General features: G+C 42.6%; 1 protein-coding gene across 2 annotated transcripts in view; it reads right to left on the reverse strand.

Annotated features, from left to right (window-relative positions):
- The window catches only part of cramp1 (cramped chromatin regulator homolog 1), a 66,805-nt gene that overhangs the window by 7,190 nt on the left and 37,466 nt on the right, over positions 1-22,149 (reverse strand). For both annotated transcript variants that reach the window (XM_072481741.1, XM_072481742.1), the window contains exons 9-19: positions 21,842-21,923; positions 18,721-20,037; positions 16,842-17,007; positions 16,219-16,409; positions 12,953-13,027; positions 11,721-11,799; positions 8,741-8,842; positions 8,269-8,453; positions 7,321-7,534; positions 6,067-6,231; positions 3,464-3,609 (exon numbers count right to left, since the gene is read on the reverse strand). In XM_072481741.1, coding sequence (XP_072337842.1) covers positions 3,464-3,609; positions 6,067-6,231; positions 7,321-7,534; positions 8,269-8,453; positions 8,741-8,842; positions 11,721-11,799; positions 12,953-13,027; positions 16,219-16,409; positions 16,842-17,007; positions 18,721-20,037; positions 21,842-21,923 — 2,722 coding nt within the window. The remainder of the gene's footprint in view (positions 1-3,463; positions 3,610-6,066; positions 6,232-7,320; positions 7,535-8,268; positions 8,454-8,740; positions 8,843-11,720; positions 11,800-12,952; positions 13,028-16,218; positions 16,410-16,841; positions 17,008-18,720; positions 20,038-21,841; positions 21,924-22,149) is intronic.

Below are 22,149 nucleotides of genomic sequence, written 5' to 3' on the forward strand. Positions count from 1 at the left end.
AAAACTTAAGTTCTGGGAGTGTTCTCTACAAATGCCTGCCTTTTGCATGAATTACTTGATACACCGGTGTAAATGATCTGCTTTGTTTAACCGTCTTCGTTTTTTTTTTAAAGATGGGGATAAGAGGGTGGGGGAGTTAAATAGAAACGCTTCCCTTCGATGAACACTGTGACATCGATAGGCCAGCTATCAAAGAAAAATTATTTAACGTGATTTCAGGCTTCAGCAGATCAACAACACGGGTGCATTTCCAAAAACATTCTCAACCTTCCTTTGAATAAGCCTTGGGATTGAAAATGTAGTTACAAATCTGAAATGAATTTGCCAATTATATTAATCGTGGAGCTGTGGCAAACAATGAGGATGATAGTAATGGACTGCAACAGAACATAGATAAGCTAGCAAAACGAGCGGAATAGTGGCAGGTGGAATGTTATAGAGAGAAGTGTGAGGTGATTGGTTTGGGCAGGAGGGACTGGGAGAGGCAATTTAGACTTAATGACACAGTTTTAAATTGTAGAGGGATAGAGTGACCTTGGGATTCACGTGCACAGATTTTTAATGGAACAGAGCTTAAGACCATAAGACATAGGAGAAGTAGGCCATTCGGCCCATCCAGTCTGATCTGCCATTCAATGAGATCATGACTGATCTGATGTGATAATCCTCAACTCCACTTTCCTGTCTTATCCAGATAGCCTCCAGTTCCCCGATTGATTAAAAATCGGTTTCTCTCAGCCTTGGACATACTTAATGACCCAGCTCTCTGAGATAAAGAATTCCATCGATTCACTCCCCTCTGAGAGAAGAAATTCCTCTTCATCTCGGTCTCAAATGAGTGTGCCATCTGCTCCTAGACTCTCCCACAAGAGGAAACAACCTCTCAGCACCTACCCTGTCAAACTCCCTGAGAATCTAAATGTCTCAATAAGGTCACCTCTCATTCTTCTAAACTCCAATGAGTACAGGCCCAACCTACTCAACCTCTCATTGCAAAATCCCTCCATACCCAGGATCAGCCTGGTCTATCTCCAATGCCAGTATATCTTTCCATAGATAATGGGACCAAAACTGTTCATAATATTCCAGGTGTGGTCTAACTAGTGCCTTGTGTGGTTTAGGCAATTTTGACAAAGTAGTCAGTAAAGCATAAGGGATCGTGGGCTTCATAAATAGAGGCATTGAGTACAAAAGCAGGGAAGTTTTCATAGAATAGAATTTCATAGAATTTTTTACAGTGCAGAAGAAGGCCATTCGGCCCATCGAGTCTGCACCGGCTCTTGGAAAGAGCACCCTACCCAAGGTCAACACCTCCGCCCTATCCCCATAACCCAGTAACCCCACCCAACACGAAGGGCAATTTTTCACACTAAGGGCAATTTATCATGGCCAATCCACCTAACCTGCACATCTTTGGACTGTGGGAGGAAACCGGAGCACCCGGAGGAAACCCACGCAGACACGGGGAGGATGTGCAGACTCCGCACAGACAGTGACCCAAGCCGGAATCGAACCTGGGACCCTGGAGCTGTGAAGCAATTGTGCTAACCACCATGCTGTTATATTGAAGTTTTATATTGCTGTAGAATACTGCCATTCAGTTCTGGTTACCACACTTCAGGAAGAACGTGGGGGTGCTTGGGAGGCCGCAGAGATTTACCAAAATGGTTCCAGGGATGGGGGATGTTTGCTCCAAGGTTAGGTTGGAGAAGCTGGGGTTGGTTCTGCTTGGAGTGAAGGTCTAGCCAGATGGCCAACAGCTCAGCATAATGGGAAAAGTAGCCAACCTTACAGACCGCAAGGCCTGTGAAGTGGCTTGTTCTTGCGAGCAAGTGTGAGAAGATGTACGCAACAGACAGATAAAGAAAGCAAGGCCAGCAGATGTGAGCTGTTTTTACAAGCTAACATTAAGGAAAACAGGTAACAGGCCATCCGTGTACGTGATTAACGAGCTTTCCGCGATGAATGATGGAATTGTATAAAAAGCGATGACCTGCAGGACCCACCAATGTGAAGATCGCCCAAGTCCGGGGCTCAGTGAGGAAGACACCCTTTGAAGGGAGGCTGATCACCTCACCTTGCAATGGGTCGTACCACGTCCAAGCCGTGAGTCTTGGGAGTTATTGTAACAAGTAATCAGTGTTTTAACAAGTGATTTAAGTGAAGCAAAGAGCTGTTGAGTGTTTTATCAAGTGCTTCAAACATTAATAAAGGGTGATTTGTGCAAAATATCTCCTGTAAGTGCTTCTTTGTCCGTCAAGTCAGTTGATACCCGAGTTTGAGGGCAACAAAGGAGTTTGAGGGGAAACTTGATAGAGGTGTAGATTATTATGACAGGTTCAGATAAGGTGAACAAAGGAAAGCTGTTCCCATTAACTCATAGTACAAGGACTTGCACGGGTCGTAGGAGTGAGGTGAAGAACAACTTTTTTTTTTAATGCAGCCAGCGAAAATGTCCTCGAGCTTGCTGCCCATGCGAGTGGTGGAAATAGAGACAAAGAATGGTTTAAAAGGAAAATTGGGTGGTTGCTCGAGGGAAATAAACTTGCTGGGCTACGGGGATGGGGGGGACCAACAGAGAGCTGGCATGGACTCAATGGGCTAAGTAGCTTCCTATAACGATGTTAGGACTCTATGGCTCATGGCCAATTCGGAATTAAAGCCATATTACACTACTGCTTGCTGAGGAGTACACTTTTGTACTGCTGAAGAAAGAATGGAAATGCCAGTCCTTCTCTGGCTGGATAATAGGAGCTTCACACTTTTAGAACGATTATTCTTACCAGTGCTTAGAAAGTTTTAAAAAGTGCCATTTTTGTACAGGAACATTTTCCCGCAATCTTCTAATGTAAATGGGAATAAAACCTAGAAAATTCCATGCCACTTGATTAGAGAATTCTACTGACTGTTCTGTGAAAGCCCGTAAAATATCAATGCTCACTATCACTTACACCAAATATTCCAAACCAATATTAATTAGGGACTCATCCACTAAAATTTGTAATTAGCCAAAACTGCTGGTCATAAAGCATATTTTCTCCCTCTACAACACCATGGTCGAAATTGTAAGTTACAGAAACGTGTTTGAATAGTTAGGATCAAATGGATGTCAACCAAGTTTAACTCCACTGATCAATTCTGCCAACTGAAAAACCAATAGTTGCAGCGCTCCGAATATGGTCCCATAGCAACTAGGTTAGTTTTTCAAGGACCTCAATGTCTCAAAGTCTGTAGGTAAACCAACATTTTAATCTTCCATTAATTTGCCAAGAATGTTCAACTTGGAAAGTACTATTAGCCAATTGCACCAACTTAATAGTCATACCCTTAAAAAAAAACTTGATATCTTAGACTTCAGCCTTAAATACTCAAAGCACACATTTGATTTTTTTTTAAAGATACTTTGAATTTTCTTTTTAAAGCATTGCTGAGGTCACTTTTCAAATGGAGACCATCTTCTTACCTCCGAGACATCTACAAGTGAGCGGGATACAAAAGAATCCCTGGAGTTTCCATCCAATAGGCTTGTTCCAAGCAGAGAGTTGCTATTGCTATTGCAGTTACCAGCTGTTAGCATCTTCCGCCCCTTTTCAGGTGATATTAGGCTTGCTGCAAACAACCCAAAAACAGACTGAATGAGTACACTGTATATTTCTCTTTGCCAGAAGCACAAAATAGTAAAGGTGAGGATTCAACTTCATCGTTTATTGAGTGTCAGCTTGGCTCAGATGATAGCCCTCACTTTTCTTCCAGTCAAGGACCGACTCCAGGACTGGACGACAAAACCTACATCAACACTTTGGTGCTGGACTGAAGGAGTAATATTCTGTGGCGGTTTCATCCTTTGAATGAGATGATGATAAAATAGAAGCATCGTTTGTCACCTTGGCACTACTTTAACTTTATCACAATGCAAAAGGGATTAAACTCCTCTCTCAGAAATCACACCTCACCTTTAGTTGTTAAATGATCACAATCCAAAGATGTGCAGGTTAGGTGGATTGGCCATGCTAAATCGCCCCTTAGTGTCCAAGGGTTAGGTAGGGTTATAGGGATAGGGTGGGGGAATTAGGCCTAGGTAGGGTGTCCTTTCGGAGGGTTGGTGCAGACTCGATGGCCACCTTCTGCACCATAGTGATTCAATGATTCTATGACTGTGCAACTAGATTCTAGGTGGAGGGCTTGAGGGAAGGAGAAAAGTTACTTAATTTAAATATAAACCATATGTGATTTGTTTATACATTCCCAATTTGCAGCCGTTAAAATTAATGAGCAACCCATTAAATTCACAAAGCAACCCCACCCAGGTTGAGGTATTTACCGGCCCATACTTTCAATGAGTTTCGTCTGGAGCTTTCAAACAGAGGCTTACAAGAATTAAGAGGAATTAGATAAACCAGATTAATTGCTCTAGTTAGTGAAGAAAGGATAAAAATGCCCACTACATTAAAAACTAACTGCAATTAGTTTGCCCCAAAGGATGTAAACTATTATTTTCTAATATAGGAGAAATTTAAACAAAACTAACTACTGTAAAAATTAATGTTACAGATTGCATTTATTCTGTTACTAAAACTGTTTGCCACGTAACACCTTAAACAAAGGCTAGTGTAGTATTATTCTACTGCTTTCTAAACACAAGTAGAATCCTGTAGAGGCACTGGATTTAATAGCTGAAGGGTTCAATGTGTTGAACACATCAGAACATTTTAATTAGTCATCAGGACAATTGAAAATACCGTTCAGGACGTAGGAGGTTATAACTCACCAACAGTAATTTCAAATACAGAAGCCACAATATCTAGAGTAAGAAGGGGTACAAGAATTCAAATAACAGACAATAAATTAAAGCTCTATAATGCTTGTTCAGATGGGCATTAACTATCCCATAGCCCTACCTGAAGAAGAGCAGTGAGCTCTTCCAGAGTCCTTGCCAACATTCCACTCTGAACTAACATCAAAAACAGATTAGCCACTTTCACCTCATTGTTATTTTTGGAATTTTGTCTTGCACCAAATGACTACCAGGTTTTCCTATATAACAGCCAACATAATTCAAAGACATTCATTGTGCGAAATGCTCTGGGATGTTTCTGAGATACCTGAATCACAGAATACAGCCTAGAAGAGGTCCTTCGGTCCATTGAGCCTGCACCAACGCATGAAAAACACTTGATCTGCCTACCTAACCTCATTTCCCAGCACTTGACCCATAGTCTTGAATGTTATGACGTGCCAAGTGCTCAACCAGGTACTTTTTAAAGGATGTGAAGCAACCTGCCTCTACCACCCTCCCAGGCAGTGCATTCCAGACCATCACCACCCTCTGGGTAAAAAGGTTTTTCCTTAAATCTCCCCCTAAACCTCCCACCCCTCACCTTGAACTGCCGTCCCCTCGTAACGGACGTAACTAAATATAAGTAAAAGCTCCTCTCTCTTAAAATTCTGCTCTGCAATATTAAAACCCCGGTATTATTTTTAACCTGGATGGTAATGATGGTGCCATATAATTATGGGTCATGTCCAATCGCAACATCACTAAACAACAAAAACAGTGAATAAAGACCATAAAACATCATATCAGATTTGGGATTAGTGAGATATCTCAAACAAATATAGACGATAGCAGTCTTCCCAGCAACCCCCATACGATTCAACCCCATTCTTCAAATATCCGTTAGTCCAGTCACACAAGAGGTTTCTTTACCCTTTTCTCTGTACTAACCATCCTTTAATTCCCACTGTGGAATTCATGACAGAGCACTGCCTGAGGTCCTTGCTGATGCTATCTTCTGACCAGTCAGCGGTGGAATTATTATTACTGTATTCCACACTATACATAAGTCTCCACACAGACAGAATACAATATATATTTTTTAATAACTTGACTCCTGGGAGAAAGGTTTAAATAGCAAAGACATAAGGCAAGCAAGCTAGATATGGTCTGCATTTATGATATCCAGAGAACTACCATACAAAAACATATCTTGCGAGATAAGTCGATGTGCTTAAGGAATGTAAGCCATGATGGGGGTTCTGGAGGACAATAAATTATAAGATACTTACATAGCAGGCTACCCAATGAGGAGTCCCCAGAATCATTTGGATACCACTGCGGATCGTGCGTGGGAGAGGGAATCCAGTTACGTTGAGGACTGGCTGAGGGAGATGGGAGACTCTTTGAGCTGTCACTGCCATTCAATTTTGTCGGAGAAAGAGAGGCACCATCACCTATTAAAACAGGAGAAGTGATTTAGGTCAGAAGCTGGTGCAGGGAGTAAATTAAATAACATCACTGTCTATACTTAATACAGTGGCTATAAAGCCCTTTGGGACAACCGGAGTTCATATAAATTAAAATATAAATGTAAGATTTTTCTTTAAGAACATAGAACATACAGTGCAGAAGGAGGCCATTCGGCCCATCGACTCTGCACTGACCCACTTAAGCCCTCACTACCACCCTATCCCCGTAACCCAATAACCACTCCTAAACCTTTTTGGACACCAAGGGCAATTTATCATGGCCAATCCACCTAACCTGCACGTCTTTGGACTGTGGGAGGAAACCGGAGCACCCGGAGGCAACCCACGCAGACACGGGGAGAACGTGCAGAGTCTGCACAGACAGTGACCCAGCGGAGAATCGAACCTGGGACCCTGGCACTGTGAAGCCACAGTGCTATCCACTTGTGCTACCGTGCTGCAGATTAGATGTTTAATTGATTGTCCTATGTGGCTATCGAATGAGGATTTACAATACAATAGTACAGATCAATCTTCATGTGGAAATAAAATATAAAGTGTAAAAATAACTGACTCCAGCCAGAAAGCCCTGTAAACTGCAACTACCACTCCATTTATCATTCAAATGTTACCCTCGAAGCAACATTTTAAATCAACAGTTACTAGTTTAAGGGCAGCACAATGGCGCAGTGGTTAGCACACTTCTCACAGCACTGAGGACCCGGGTTCGATCCTGGCCCCGCGTCACTGTCCTTGTGGAGTTTGCACATTCTCCCCGTGTCTGCATGGGTCTCACCTTCACAACCCAAAGATTTGCAGGGTACGTGAATTGGCCACACTATATTGCCCCTTAATTGGGAAAAAAAGAATTGGGTACTTAAAAATTTTTTTTAAATTTAAAGTTACTAGTTTAAACTATTAAGTTTTCTCAACAGATTGGTTTCCTAATTTTATTCTATCAGTGACATTTGTACAAGTGCTTTATCAAAGACATCTTTAATCGTTCCTATTTTTCAAATTACCCTGTAGTGCAAACTATGGGACGCCACCTCAAATATAAATTCTTCTACTTACCACCAACATACTGAGTCGAGTTGATGGCGAGCTCAATGATGGAGTCACTGATTTGACTGTGGGGTCCACCCTGGGACAACGTATCCTCGGGAGGTCCTGGCAATGATATATCCAGGAGTGCTGAGACATTTGGAGGAGAAGTGAACAATGTGTTGGGAGCTTCACTTGAAGGAGAAGACAGGCCATTCGGAAGTGTATGTTTTTCAAGATCCCTCTGTGCAGGAAGGAAAGACACATGATCTCATTGAATGGCGGAGCAGGCTCGAGGGGCCAGATGGCCTACTCCTGTTCCTAGTTCTTATATTAAAGTTGAGCGATTCAACCCACAGAGAATATAGTTAAAATATACAGGAAGCACCGCCTCAGTCAACACAGTCAAATTCATTCTCCAGTAAGGTTTAAAAAGAGCAACGTTTCACCTCTTGTGTGCGCATATTTTAACTCTGACTTTCTTTCAAATTTAAGCATTTGAAATGAGACTATTTCTCCAATTTGACATTTTGTTTTTTTAGGCCCTTTGAACCTTTGCAATGATACATTTCGCACTGAAAACCGAGGCTGCTGGACACCGCAGGCATAAGCTGGTGACTCTTAGCTACTAGCTGTGGTTCTTAATTGCAAAAAAGCTTGATACCGTGGAATTACTACCTTTTCTGGTCATTTTTACAACATAGGAGAACAGAATTACTCACGTGAGGCATCCCCAGAATTATTAACTCAATAGAGTAACATGCGTGCAATACTATGATTGTGTTTCAGCTGCTTGGACCAATGGTGAAATACATATTAATCAACACTAGCTGCATGCAATTAGCGAGTAAAATTACTCTGGTAACTATATTAATTAGAGGCATGCTGTAGACATAAAATTAAGCTCAGATGAGTACCACATCGAGGAATGGCAGAAATACACAGCTTACTGAAGTGTCAACGACCAATGACACTCACCCCTTTTGAGGCTGCTGCTGCACTGCTTCCATTCTGATGGACTGAGGACAACTCTTGGTCTGAGGTCACTATGGAAACTCCTTCTGGTGACAAAGAGGTCAGATCTTGCGATCCTTCTGCATCAAGGGTCTGGACTGGGCTGCCTGGAATTATGCCTGCTGACTTAGCTGCCATGTCGATTGCACCTGATGCAAAATAAACTGTTTGAGCAATGCATTCCACTTAACGCCACATTTGCTTCAAGCACATATATTAACAAAAAGCCTCTGCTGCAATTCAGAAATTTACAGGTACATCTTAGTATAATAGGCACCACAGTAGTGATCTTCTCAATATAAAAGATTGCCTACAATGCTTCGCAGTTTGCAAATCAAGAGGACCAAAACTAACGGAAACAAAGACCACACAAAATTTAAAACACCACATTTGTAGTTCTTTAAAAAAGTGGACTTTTGAAACATTTGCAACTTACTGGAGAGCTGGCTGGTAGATGTCGGAATGGCTTTTGGGACAATAGGACGAGCTAAAGATGCTTTGGAAAGTGATGACTGAAGAGGACGGAACGAGCCAGTACCTAGAACATAGAAAAGCAAAGAGTTCAGCGAGTCAATGGGGCGGGTGTGGAATGGGGGAATTGTCGGCACTTACACTGAATAGTAACTGTAGCATTGCTACAAAGAAGGGAAAACATTGTCAAAGAGAATGACTTTAAGCAGGGTTTACAGGAAAGAAGAGGAGTGGTTTCGAGAGAGAATTCTAGAGTGTTCAGCCCTGACAGCTGACACAGTCACCAATCGAAGGGTGAAAGGAGAGGTGGATGCACAAAGTGAAAGTTGGAGGAACGAGGTATTTTGGAGTGATTGGGATTACAGGCTGGAAGAGATCCTAGCAACAGAAGTGGGTGAGGCAATGACACAAGGATGAGAATTTAAAGTTGGAGGCGTTGGGGACCAGGAACAAATAATGGTTCGAAGATCTGGGCAGATGGGTGAGCAAGATTTGGTGTGTTGTAGGAAATGGGCAGAATTTTGAATAAACTGAAGTTTACGGGGGGTGTAGGATGAGATGCTGGCCAGGATAGCATTGAAATAGCTGAGACGGAGCTGACAAGGGCATGGATGAGGGTTTCAGCAGATGGACTGAAGCAAAAGCAGAGGGAGACATGATGGGCCAAATGCCATCCTTCTGTTCTGTACTCCTCTATGAGCCTAAGTGAAAGCAGGCGGCCTTGAGAAATGCGGCTCAGGGTCGAAAAGAAGCTAAGTTTGCAACATCTGATTCAGCCTGAGACAGTAGCTGGGGAGGGGGATGAAATCGGTGACAAAAGTACAGATTTGTGTCAGAGGCACAAAACATTGGATTTTCCCGTCACAACGTTTAAAGTGGAGGAAATGACAGCTTATCCTTGACTGATATTGGACAAGCAGTTAAATAACACAGGGAAAATGGAGAGATTGAAACATATTGTAGACAGGTACACCAGTGCCAGTAGAGCACTCTAATTTCCCCCCCGTGATTAGGAAGGGAAACAGAAGTTGGTTCGAGCTCATGCTGCTGAAAATGCTGTTAGTGCCGGCAGCACATAACTTGTGGGCTTCAAGGGAGGGCATCATATTTGCTTGGATTGATTGCCTTGGCTTCATTTTCTTGACCCAACTCACAGAGAATTGGCAATTTTGGGGGGGGCTAGGAACAGGAGGCTGCTGGCACTCATGGAAACATATCCCAAAATAAAATGCCTTTGTTAGTTACCAAGTGTAACTCAGTGGTTAACGCACTGGTCTAATAAACAAGGGGTTGTGAGTTCCATCCTTGCTGGGGCCTTGATTGAACTTAATAAGAAACAAGATAACTCTGTATTGTCTCTTTTCAAACAAAATAATGAAAAAGGTCTCAAATTAGCTTTTTGAGATAAACTGGGTGCCTGCTGAAATCAAATACAGGGAGAATGCTTTAGAATTGTAACTGGAGCGCAGAGTAAAAGAGAAAGTTTTTTTTTGGGTGGCACGGTAGTTAACACTGCTACTACACAGCACATGGGACCTGGGTTCAATTACAGCCTCGGGTAACGGTCTGTGTGGAGTCTGCACGTTCTCACTGTGTCTGCGTGCGTCTCCTTCGGGTGCGCCGGTTTCCTCCCACAGTACAAAGATGTGTAGGTGGATTGGCCACACTAAATTTCCAGTGTATCCAGGGATGTGCACGTTAGGTGAGGTTACAGGGATAGGGCGGGGAAGGGGGCCCAGGTAGCGTGTTCTTTCAGAGGGTCAGTGCAGACTTGATGGGCCGAATGGCCTCCTTTTGTACTGTAGGGATTCTATGATTGATACAACAGCTTGAAAACTATTTCACGATTATCAGTGCAGTGCTATCAATCAATACATCCAGCTTTAATTCTGAAATGTAAAGAAAATCCCAGAGAAGCACATTATTCTACTTATTTCTGTATTAATGTTTAATACATTGACACATCTCTTCCGGAAATGCCCAGCTTGAAGAGGTCCTGCGATTCTCTCGGATAGGATTTCCATTTGTCTTGTTGACCGTGTTCTGTCTGATCAGTTTCGTTACTTGTTCTATTACCACCCCAATTTGTTTTACACCAACCATCCCATTCATCATTCAGTCTTGCCTGCCTTCCACCTTATCGTGAATCATTTGTTATTACCATCCCTCATTCTTTGCCCTGCCTCTGGGCTTGCTCAATACCTGTGATATCTCTAACGTGTTCCAGTTGGAATGAAAGGCCATTGACCCGAAATGTTGGGCAGGATGTTCTCACGGACTTCAGGGCGCCAACGTCAGGATCAAAGAGGGATCCTCAGCCAGCATTTACTGGCAGCATGATTGACACAACAATATCCCTGGAGGCAGCCTCCAAATTTGCATTTAAGGAGGGTGAGCGGGCTCCCAATGCTAAGGCCGATACGAGGCCTCAAAAGGCGCCTTTACAATGGGACAACTATTGAAGGGGTCAAATTTTATATATTAGTCAGAAAGGAGATGCAGGCAAGCCCTTAGGGTTAGGAGCAAAACCATCAGGATGGTTTGTTGGGCCCCCTTTGGAGGGTGGACCCTCTGCCTCTGAAGGCAGACTCGGTATGAGGCAGGGAGCCATTCGCCATCAGTTAACTACCAGCCTCCCAGTAAAATCACCGCAAACTGGGGCCTTACTCATGTTAATTAGCTGACTGCCTCTGTGGTCTGTGCACCACTTCGCTTACCTGTCCGACCCTGGGAACATCCACCCCTGGGATTGCTCCCTGGTGGCCGGAATGCATCAGGAAGCCATCCTGATGTGATTCCCCACTATTTTCCTGCCTCCATGTCCCATCTCTAAACCTGCCATCTCAGGGTCATGAAAGTTTAGTCCGTTGGCTCCGACCTGCTGAGTAGGTCCAGCATTTCTTCTATATATTATTCTGTTGATTGGTTTGAGTCACTATAGATACCTGTGGCAGAATTGGACAGGATAGAAAAGGAACAAACGTGTTGAGAGGAATTTCCAGTTGGTCGCGGCAACAGAGTTCTCTGCAGAAAGATTAGAAAAAGAAGAGTGTTTCATTCAGCAAGAACTAAAACGGAATCTTGTAAACAGAATGTGATTCATTATTCACCAAATTAATATTCTGCTCTATTGAGAAGAATTTATGCATAGAACAAAAAACCCAAAAGTAATCATATCTAGCGGAGAAATGTTAGATGATAAACTGCTATTTGGCAACACTGGAATGAACTTTAGACTTGTTCATTCTTTGGGATGGGAGTTAATTTTTTTTTACTAGTTTAGATGAATGTTTGTCAAGTAAAACATACCAAAGTATGACAGGAATAGTAATACAAATCTAACTAGTGCACTCTGGATGGTAGTTATCCTCTAACATTTCCCTCCTTTCCTGTGAACCCCTTCCCATATTGTCTCCTCTTGCTTGCCTTAACCACACAGACCCACTGAAACCAAAGGCCAGAAAAACTGGCGTCATGTCTCCATCTAGCTGGTCAAGCCAATCAGCGGCAGAACGCAGTTCTGATTCTTCCTCTCAGAGGAGGCACACAACTTCTATTTTGCAATTCCTCGCTGTAACCATGTTGGAGAACAGGAACTCAACGGAACAAGCATTAAACCGATCTTCCGTTACTTCTCAGTCCCCAGCTAAATTAATTCTGCATGCATATTCCATTGCAGTAAACTCAGAACCATAGTACTGGCTGAGGGAGTAAAATTGGTCAGCACATGATTAGAACTCAATGCTATTCAAAGAATAGGGCCAAGAGTTATTTTATGTCCACTTGGAACAGTTATGCCTCTCATCTGATGGTCAGTATATCCAATTATACAGCACTCTTGTCAAAACGGCATTGGAAGGTTAAACACAATTAATGTGACCTAGAAGCAAGAGTGCTACCAGCTGAGTCAAGGTGACACAAATCATTTGATGTGATTCAAGTACCGGCTTGTTGGCCAAGCCTATTCATATCACAGCTAGAAGTGCAAATATATACCTCTATTTACTGTAATATATATAACGGGATGGAAGCAATACACATTTACACTGAAGAGCAAAATTGAACAATTATGCAAGTAGAATGTGAAATTAGCACACACATTGTACACATTTGTGGTGATAAGAACTTTAAGAGCTTAAACCTTTACTTCTCAAGCATATATGTAAACATCTTTTACCTGAACCACCAGAGGCTTGCGTGGGCGATTATTTCGTAACTTCCTTTGCTTGGGTAAGTAAATGTCTGGTGGTCTCTGAAATAGCAACAGAAGTGATCAAAAATAGCCCAGATTCCTAGGCCTGTTGATGAATGTCACAATCACTAATAGGTATTTGCCTATTTAGTTTTCGAAAAGCCTTCGGAGACCCCAATGCAAAGTGGGCCAGTGTTGAAATGAAATGAATGAAAATGAAATGAAATGAAAATTGCTTATTGTCACAAGTAGGCTTCAAATGAAGTTACTGTGAAAAGCCCCTAGTCGCCACATTCCGGCGCCTGTTCAGGGAGGCTGGTACGGGAATTGAACCGTGCTGCTGGCCTGCCTTGGTCTGCTTTCAAAGCCAGTGATTTAGCCCTGTGCTAAACCAGCCCCTTAGAGGTAGGGTTGTGGCAAATGTAATCTCCTTCCGTCTTTTGAATCAGTTTTACAGTTAGTCTAAGGAGCAATAGTTGACTCAAGCTTCTCGTGTTTTAGGAATGTTGTACGGTTGATGTAATAAATACAGAAAATACCTTGCATTTAGAATAATACCTTCCTTCTGGTCAGGAGTATTAAAACACTTTACAATCAACTAATTATTTTGGAAATGTAGTTACTGTAGTTATGTAGGTAAGTAGCGAATGCCAATTTGTACAGAACAGGGCGTGATAAATGACCAGTTATTCAGTTTGGTAATGAAGGCCGAGTGGTGAGTACAGAATGAACAGTCACTTGTTTCTAACTGTAACTTACCACCAAGAGGAAGATGAACATAAATAAGCTATGAAACAAGATTTAACACAAGCCAATGTAAAACAAAATATGTAGTGTATCCACTAGTACAGAATTGAGGAGGAGGAAGAATCAAACAGACGTAGTATCCAATTTTTGATAAGAGTTGGAAAAGGATAAGTAATGAAAATTTCAAATAATGACTTTGAATATTTACTGACCCAAAGCCAATCTGGCCCTTTGAAAGGGAATTAAATAAGAAATTAAAAAACACAAAGAGAAAAAAAAAATACGAAAGGTTACAGAGAAACCTTTAGGTTGAAATTATACGGATTCTAAACCATACCATGGTGCACTACACCAAAAAGAAAATTGTATCCCCACTATTATTTAGAATGATGGGTTTATTCATGGAATCCCTACAGTGCAGATGGAGACCATTCGGCCCATCGAAGGAATAACTTAAAACTTATGGCACCAAATCAGCAAACCCGCTGCAGTTAAATATAAATATTAATAAATATAAATATTAACAAATAGCGAATAAAGCTCTCTTCCTTAACTCCAGCATTAGAAAGATACTTAATAGTAATAATCTTTCTTGTCACAAGTAGGCTTACATTACCACTGAAATTAAGTTTCGGTGAAAAACCCCTAGTCGCCATATTCCGCCGCCTGTTCAGGCACAGAGGGAGAATTCAGAATGACCAATCCACCTAACAGCACGTCTTTCAGGACTTGTGGGAAGAAACCAGAGCACCCGGAGGAAACCCACGCAGACACGGGGAGAATGTGCAGACTCCACACAGACAGTGACCCAAGCCGGGTATCGAACCTGGGACCTTGGAGCTATGAAGCAACAGTGCTACCGTGCCGCCCCACTCCTGATTTGCAATCAGATCTACATTTAACAGTTACTAAAGTAATTATTTAATCATTACAAGTTTAACACAACCATATGATTGCTCTATGCATCCACCAAGGCGAGTGTCCGAACGAATGGGGTGGAGTCAAGATTTAGGGGAATAGGGGAATGAGACAGGAGTGCGGCCTGTCACCATTATTGTTTGTACTGGCAATAGAGCCATCGGCGATGGCTCTCTGGGCCTCGGAGGAGTGGCAGGGTATTGTGAAGGGGGTGAAGAGCACAGCGTGTCGTTATATGCAGATCACTTACTGCTATACCTAGGTGATTCACTGGATAGCATGGGCAGGATTGTGATATTGCTGGGAAAATGTGGGGCCTTCTCCGCGTACAAACTGAATGTAGGAAAGAGTGAGGTCTTCCTGCTGAATGAGATAAGGACGAATGCAAATCTGGGGGCCCTCCCTTTCAAAATTCGAATGTTCGGTTTAAGTATTTGGGGATCCAGGTTGCGCATGACTGGGCAACGATGCACAGATGGAACTTCAGGACTGGTGGAGGGGGTCAAGGGGGATTTAAAGAGGCGGGGATGCCTTGCAGTTATCACTGGTAGGTTATAAAGATGAACGCATTGCCCAGGTTCCTGTTTATTTTTCAATCTCTCCCAGTTTTTCTTCCCAAAGCCTTTGTTCAGACGGTGGATGAAATAATCTCCGAGTTTGTATGGGCGGGTAAGACACCATGGGTTGGTACAGCACTGTTGCAGAGGAAAAAGGCGAGTAGGGAGGCTAGCGCTTCCGAATTTGCTGCAGTACTACTGGCCAGCCAATGTGGAAAAGGTGTGGCAATGGTGGGAGGTCGGAGTGGGTACAGGTGGAGGACGACTCCTGCAAGGGGTCGAGTCGGAGAGCCAGGTTAATGGCCCCGCTCCCATTTGCCCTGGGGAAGTACTCTAATAGCCCGCTGGTGGTCTCTTTGATAAATTTGGAACCAGATTTGGAGGAAGCACTTTAAGTTGGGACGGGAGTTGGTGCTGGCCCCGTTGTGTGGGAATCGCACGTTTGTGCCCAGTAGGATGGATGGGAAACTTGAGAGGTGGCGAAAGGAAGGAGTAGGATGAGCGAGAGACCAGTTTCTAGAAGAGCAGCTTGCGGAGTTTCCTGAGAAATTAGAGTTGCCTTGGGGAAGTGAGTTTCGATACTTACAGATGCGGGTTTCTGTACGGATAAGAACTCCCCGGGTTCCCTTCGTTACCAGAATATACCGGTCTGGAAAAACTGCTGATTCCAGATATATGGGGAGAGGGGAGGATTGGGGATATCCATGGATGGCTGGGAAAGAAAGAGGCGGCATTGGTGAACAGTATTAAGGGCAAATAGGAGGAGGAGTTGGGGATTGAGCTAGGCTGGGCATATGGAGCGTGGTGCTGCGCCGGGTTTACGCGACCTCCTCAAGAGTCTCACACAATTTCAGGTGGTGCACAGGGTGCACACGACGCAGGCCCGGAATGGTGGATTCTTCCCGCGGGTGGAAGATCACTATGAGGAGTGTAGGAGGGGGCCAAAATTTGGTTTTGTGTTTGGAATAAAATACATTAAAATAGATCACACTCTTCTCTAGTCTCATCACAGAAGTTAGTTCAACTCACACTGAAAGAATCCAGTCGCTGCCTGAATGTCAGATCAGTCTCCTTGCTGGGTGAATATATCTTGTTATGCCTACTGTTGGGCGGCAGAATTGTAGGAACAGCAAATACCCCACTGTCTGCATCACGGCTTGAATTTCCTGAGCTACCAGATGAACATGGCACGACCAATGTCTTCTGTACATTACGCATGCCTGAAAATAATAAAAATCATCAAATATTCAATACATAAATTTTTCTTTTCCTCATTTGTGACAGCTAATCATATATTTTCCAATTGGGCATCAGTCAAGCAGTACATCTTCAGCACTCATTAAACTGCAATACTCAAAGTATTTATTTCCATTGATGCTGCCCGACCCAGAGTTAACAATTCAGGTTGGGGTGACCATTCATTAGGACAGGACCCTTCAGATCACTCTCTTTGACTCTACTGGTCTTCAAATCACTTTTTTTTTTTTTACATATCAAGGTTTGACTCGTGCAGAAGCAGTAAAACCCCAAGTTGAGTATAACAAATAATAGTGAAGATTATAGTGAAAATTATACATAGCATCACATCACAGGAGACCTCTAGTTTTTGAGATAAATCATCATTCCTTAGACTCGTTGGTCACTGCACTCACCTGAAGCAGCAGTGGGAGTAACTGTTTTGTTAGATCGAGCTGCTGCAGAACTTCGGACACAGCCAGGACTACGTGCAAGAGTGATCACTTTCCCTGGTGGAGTGTGCATCTGATCTTCATGGTTTGACTTCATTGGAGATGTCACCACAGAGCTAGATTCTGGACTCTATATACATGATAAAAGAGCTGCATGAGAGTAGCATTGAAGTCCTCTGCCCATTCTCCAGGTCCCTGAATCCCGTCGGGTCCACTGAGCCTCATTTACCAAGGTGCCAGTGGTTCAATACCATTGGAATGCTTTCAATGAACACTTTTTGCCGCGTTCCATGTTCTAAATGTTGGGAGTTTCACACATCGGCTTTTAGAAACCGCCATTAGCATACATTTGTTCATAAGATTTATTTACTATTATGCTGTAAGTTATTGCTATTAATTTCAAGCCTGGTGTTTTGTGCCTAATGAAGGGAACATAAATCAATGCTTGCAAAAATTTTGAAATCTCGGCCGTACACACAAAAATGCAGCTAACACTAATGGTTGCCAATTTTAAAACAAGTATTGGTCATTGTATATTCTAACAAGTTGTATGATTCTTTAGAAGATAACAAATCACAGAATAAAGGCAAGTTCCAACCCTTAAAAAAAATCCACACATTTTGAAATAACATATAAATGCGACTTTTTTCATTGCAGAGGCCCAGAAAGGTCCTTCATTTATTCACGTGTGCGCAAATTAATCCTAACCTTCCACATCCTGCTGACACACTACTTTGCAGGTGCTGTTGAAGGAGTCAGAGTTGCTGGAGTACATCTTGTAGATGGTACACACTGCTGCTACTGTGTGTCAGTAGTGGAGTGAAGGGGTTTTTGAGGTGGTGGGTGGGCGCCAGTCAAGTGGGCTGCTTTGTTCTGGATGATGTCAAGCTTGATTGTTAATAGAGTTCAGCGCCTCCAGGCAAGAGTATTCCATAACGCTCCTGACTTGTGTCTAGTAGATGGTGGGTAAGCTTTGGGGAGTTACTCACTGCAGAATTCCCAGCCTCTGACCTGTTCTTGTAGCCAGTTCAATTTCTGATTTGCTGCCCTTCCCTAATTGCCCTTAAACTTGGGTGCTTGCTAGGCTATTTCAGAATGCAGTTTGGAGTCAACCACATTGCTGCGGGCCTGGATTCACATGTAGGCCAGATTGGGCAAGGTCAGCAGATTTCCTTCCCTGAAGGACACAGGTAAACCAGAGGGGGTTTTAACACCAATTTATGATACAGTAGTTGTCATGGTCACCATTACTGAGACTAACTTTATATTACAGATTTATTAATTGGATTTAAATTCCACTAGTTGCTATGGAAGGATTTGAACCCTTAACCCTGTAGCATTAACTCTGAGCCTCTGGATTACTGGGAGTTATTAGTCCAGTGACATTATTACTGTGTTACCATGTCCCCATTTCTCCTAAAAAATTTCAAGGAAATGACACGAGACTGCAGTCTTCTTAAGTCTTGACTTGCAATTGATGCTGAATGCATGAATGTAAGTGATCATAAACAGTCACATTGCTATAGGAGCTGCCCAGTTTAAGCCTCTCCATGTTTCCGACAGCATGTGCTACCTGCAACGAAGTGACAGCAGATTTCTCTGCGTTGTGCGGTAAAAGATTTTAGAAACAAACCTTTTACCCTTTGAAGTAAACACAAGTAAAACTGGTTCTAACATTCTTTAGTTTAGTTTCTGGGATTTAAAAAGAAACTATGAACCAAAATAATATAAAATAGGATTTAAAGTTTCTTCATTCCCTATGCCTTTTGAATTCCATTTGAGTTTAAACCATTTTAGCTGGAATTCTCCCTTTTACCCACACCCATCGACCCAGTATACTCACAGGTTTAGGATTCACTTCAGTGGTGATAATTTGCAGCAAGCACTTTAGTAACCTCGGACTTGCACCCCTTGTTCTTTCAGTTTCCTCTGCGTTATTCCCCTGGGTCTGTACCCAGTCATACTCAAGCTGTAGTTTATTGGGTTTCCCCAGCATGAGGTACAATTCAGCCAATGTCAAGTTCTCAGAGGTACTTGGGTTCCAGCCATCCTCCTGCATCTGTTGAGCCAAGTGGGTGGTATCCTCTTTTGGTGGTTTTGGAACATTGCTGGCACTACTGGGTTGTCCCTGAGGGGGTGAAGCGACTATCAAGGCCTGCCTCATAAGGCAGTCACTATCAGACACCTCTTGGGTGCAAGACGCTGACTGTTCACGAGTGCAAATAGAAGGTAGGGTCCCGTTATCACCATCATCTAATGTAGCTGAACTGGATGACTTTAAAGTGACATCACTGGTCAACTGCGGCCCTGAAACTGCAAGTTGTTCAGTGTTGAGTTCCATCATTTCTACATTTCCCGAATGCACAGCACTGGGATGACCAGAAAATCCATTTATGCCTGAAGCAGTAATATCTTTTTCAGAGGATTTGTCCTTACACATACACCTTTCTGGAACTAAGTTCTGACAAGACTTCATGTACCGAGGAACTGGGTCCAAGAGGGATGCCTCATCAGTGTTCATAATCCCTCCACATACACACAACTCAGCATTGGTAGCTGCTTCCGGGGACTCCATTAGAGCTGCTTCAGTACCATTGCATTCTTCAATGGAAACATCCGAATTAGCTTTGGGGGAATTAAATAGATTTTCTCCATTTTCTCCTAACTCTTGTTGTGCTACATCAAAAATCTCCTCTGCTTTTGGACTCTCCTGGTGGGCAGCTGTCTCATCAGCAGAGGTACCTTCCAAAGAAGACATTTCCTCTTCAGTGCTTTGTGGTCCTTCTCCAGTCAACAACCCAGTCATTTTACTACCAGTCCGCCCGTCTGTTGTGGCCCGTATTTGTTTAACATGTCCCTTCATTGGGCCTTGTACACCCTGGTTGAGAGGGACCATTGGATCCTTTGTGATGGAGGCTTTGGTTAGGATCTGTGCTGGTGGGAGTAAGTGAGTGTCCTTTACGTTCTGTCTGCACCTCCCCGTTTCCTGCCAGTGGACTGTACAGCAGGCCTTCGAGTGAACCACCTTTGCCACTCCGGGCAGTGCAGTTAAGGTACAATTCTCTGCAGGATAGAGATGGAGTTCAGTCTTTTCTTCAAGCCCCGCAATCCTCGATTCACTATCTCCAGAGTCCTGCTGGCGCTCTTCTAATGATTTACGCTGAAGAACAAAGTCAAGGCGAAACTAGAGGCAAGGCATTTGTAAAATTCTACTTGTATTAATTAAAATTAGTTTTAGTACCTAATTTTTCAGGTCAGCTTAGTTTAATTGTGGCATTCTAGCCACATTCAGACAGTATTGAACTTACTGTTAGTAAGGAAAAGAAAACAGAAGAGGAAAAATAAAGCAAAGAAGAAAAGTTGCATTTTTCATATCTTCAGGATGTTGCAAAGTTATTAACTGCCCATGAATGTTTTTTTGAGGTATATTCACTGTTGTATTGCATGGAAGCGTTGCAGCCAATTTTGCTCACAAATTCCCTCAAGTAACTATGAGTTAAATTTCCAAATAATCTGTTTTAGCCACTTTGGCGAAGGGGATAATCATTGGCTATGCCACGAGGATAGGTTCCCTGCTTCTTTTCCAATAGCAACATGGGATCTTAGAGTGCAGACAGGGCCTGCAGTTTAATGGCACCTCCTGCAGTGCAAGTTTCTGTGTACTGCACCAGTGTCAACACAAGTCTTTCGACTGGACCTTGAGCCTACAAACTTGTGTGTCAGGTAAGACTGTTTATCACAGTTATCTATGCTACAGCACAAGGGTTTAATACTTTCTGCATGTAGCTTGGGCAAACATACAGATTTTAATGAAACACTAATAGGTAACTGATGACATGAAGGCTAGAAATGTAGCCATTCCAACTGAGACAGGCGGCAATTAACACACATGGGGTTAAGGGATATGCATTTTATTTATACCATTAAGACATGTACAAATTGAATTTATTTACATTAAGTAGCTGTTCTACCTAGATTCTTTTAAGCAGTTGTAGACAAAATGGTGCATTTTTAAAAAATATTTTGCGTTCCTCACAGAATTTTTTGTGGCATAGGCAAAACAAATGGTCTCCACCTACCCTCAGTAGAATAACACAAGTCACTCTAAATACGAGACATACTTTTAAAAAAAAGTAGAGGAACAAAAATATAGTCCATCCACTGTTACTGGGTGTAAAGTGGCCTAACCAGTGTCACACGCAATACAGGTGTGTCATTTTAGGAACTTTCAGTCAATACTTTTTAAAATTGGATACAAACAAGCTGTCAAGATGGCAACTGCAAATCAGAAACTGAATGAACTGTAATCTATGAAAATCTTTATCTCTATCCAATTTGCCTGTGCGTGTGCCTGCCTTTCAGCCTGTTTGCATGTACATGGGTGCGAGTGCGGGCATGAGACTGAGTATATATCTTGAGAATAAATATCTTTATTTTAAACTCAAGAAAGTTTGCTGCTGAATGATTTAGTTGGAATAGACATTCCCAGGGTACGAAAAGACACAACTCTTTCCATTCAAAAGATACTCATTATGGGCAGTAAGAGAACAGATTTGTGACAGCAGTGATTCTCAAATGGATTACTGCAGGCCATTTTCTAAAACAGCAACAGCAAGACTTTTTGTGAACAGGAAGATTGTGAGGGTTCCACTTAACTCCAAAAATATCTTCCCACCCACTGCTGGTTCCTTCGTGCTCTCTGCCACCTCCCCACTTTAAGGTTGACTCGAAGGAGGTCTTTGGGTTGCCGCTGCCCTGGAGGAGCGAGCGGCTGTGGACCACCAGTTCCGTGTTTCCAGCTCGGCATTCATAAGCAAATGAGGCTCTACCATTTAAATTGCTTACCAATCGTCTTACCAAAGACATCAAGCAGGCAGAATGATTTCTTCGTTGACTGGTCATCAGTCATTTGCTGATACATTGACCCCAGATTTCTTTGTTTGCTATTGTTTGGTAAAGGATACAATTCTGAATTCTTGTAAAGCCCATTTATGTTTGAGGAATTCAATAAGACTAGAAACTTTGCGGTGCAGCTCCACCATCATCCTGCAAAGAAATAAAACTTGGTCCATCAAAGAGTGATTCGCAAATAACAGTATCACCTTGCACATTGTAATTCAGTTTAAAGTAAAGGACAAGAAATGTGGTATGCTGTCATTCAACATACAAATGCAATTGATAGCTCCCAAGAGAGAAATTTCAGTATCATCTTTAATTCCTTAGTTATGAAATTATAAAACATACAAAGCTCCAACATATTGTTTCATAAAAT

The sequence above is a fragment of the Scyliorhinus torazame genome, chromosome 17, assembly GCF_047496885.1.
Source record: "Scyliorhinus torazame isolate Kashiwa2021f chromosome 17, sScyTor2.1, whole genome shotgun sequence".
Classification (NCBI taxonomy): domain Eukaryota; kingdom Metazoa; phylum Chordata; class Chondrichthyes; order Carcharhiniformes; family Scyliorhinidae; genus Scyliorhinus; species Scyliorhinus torazame.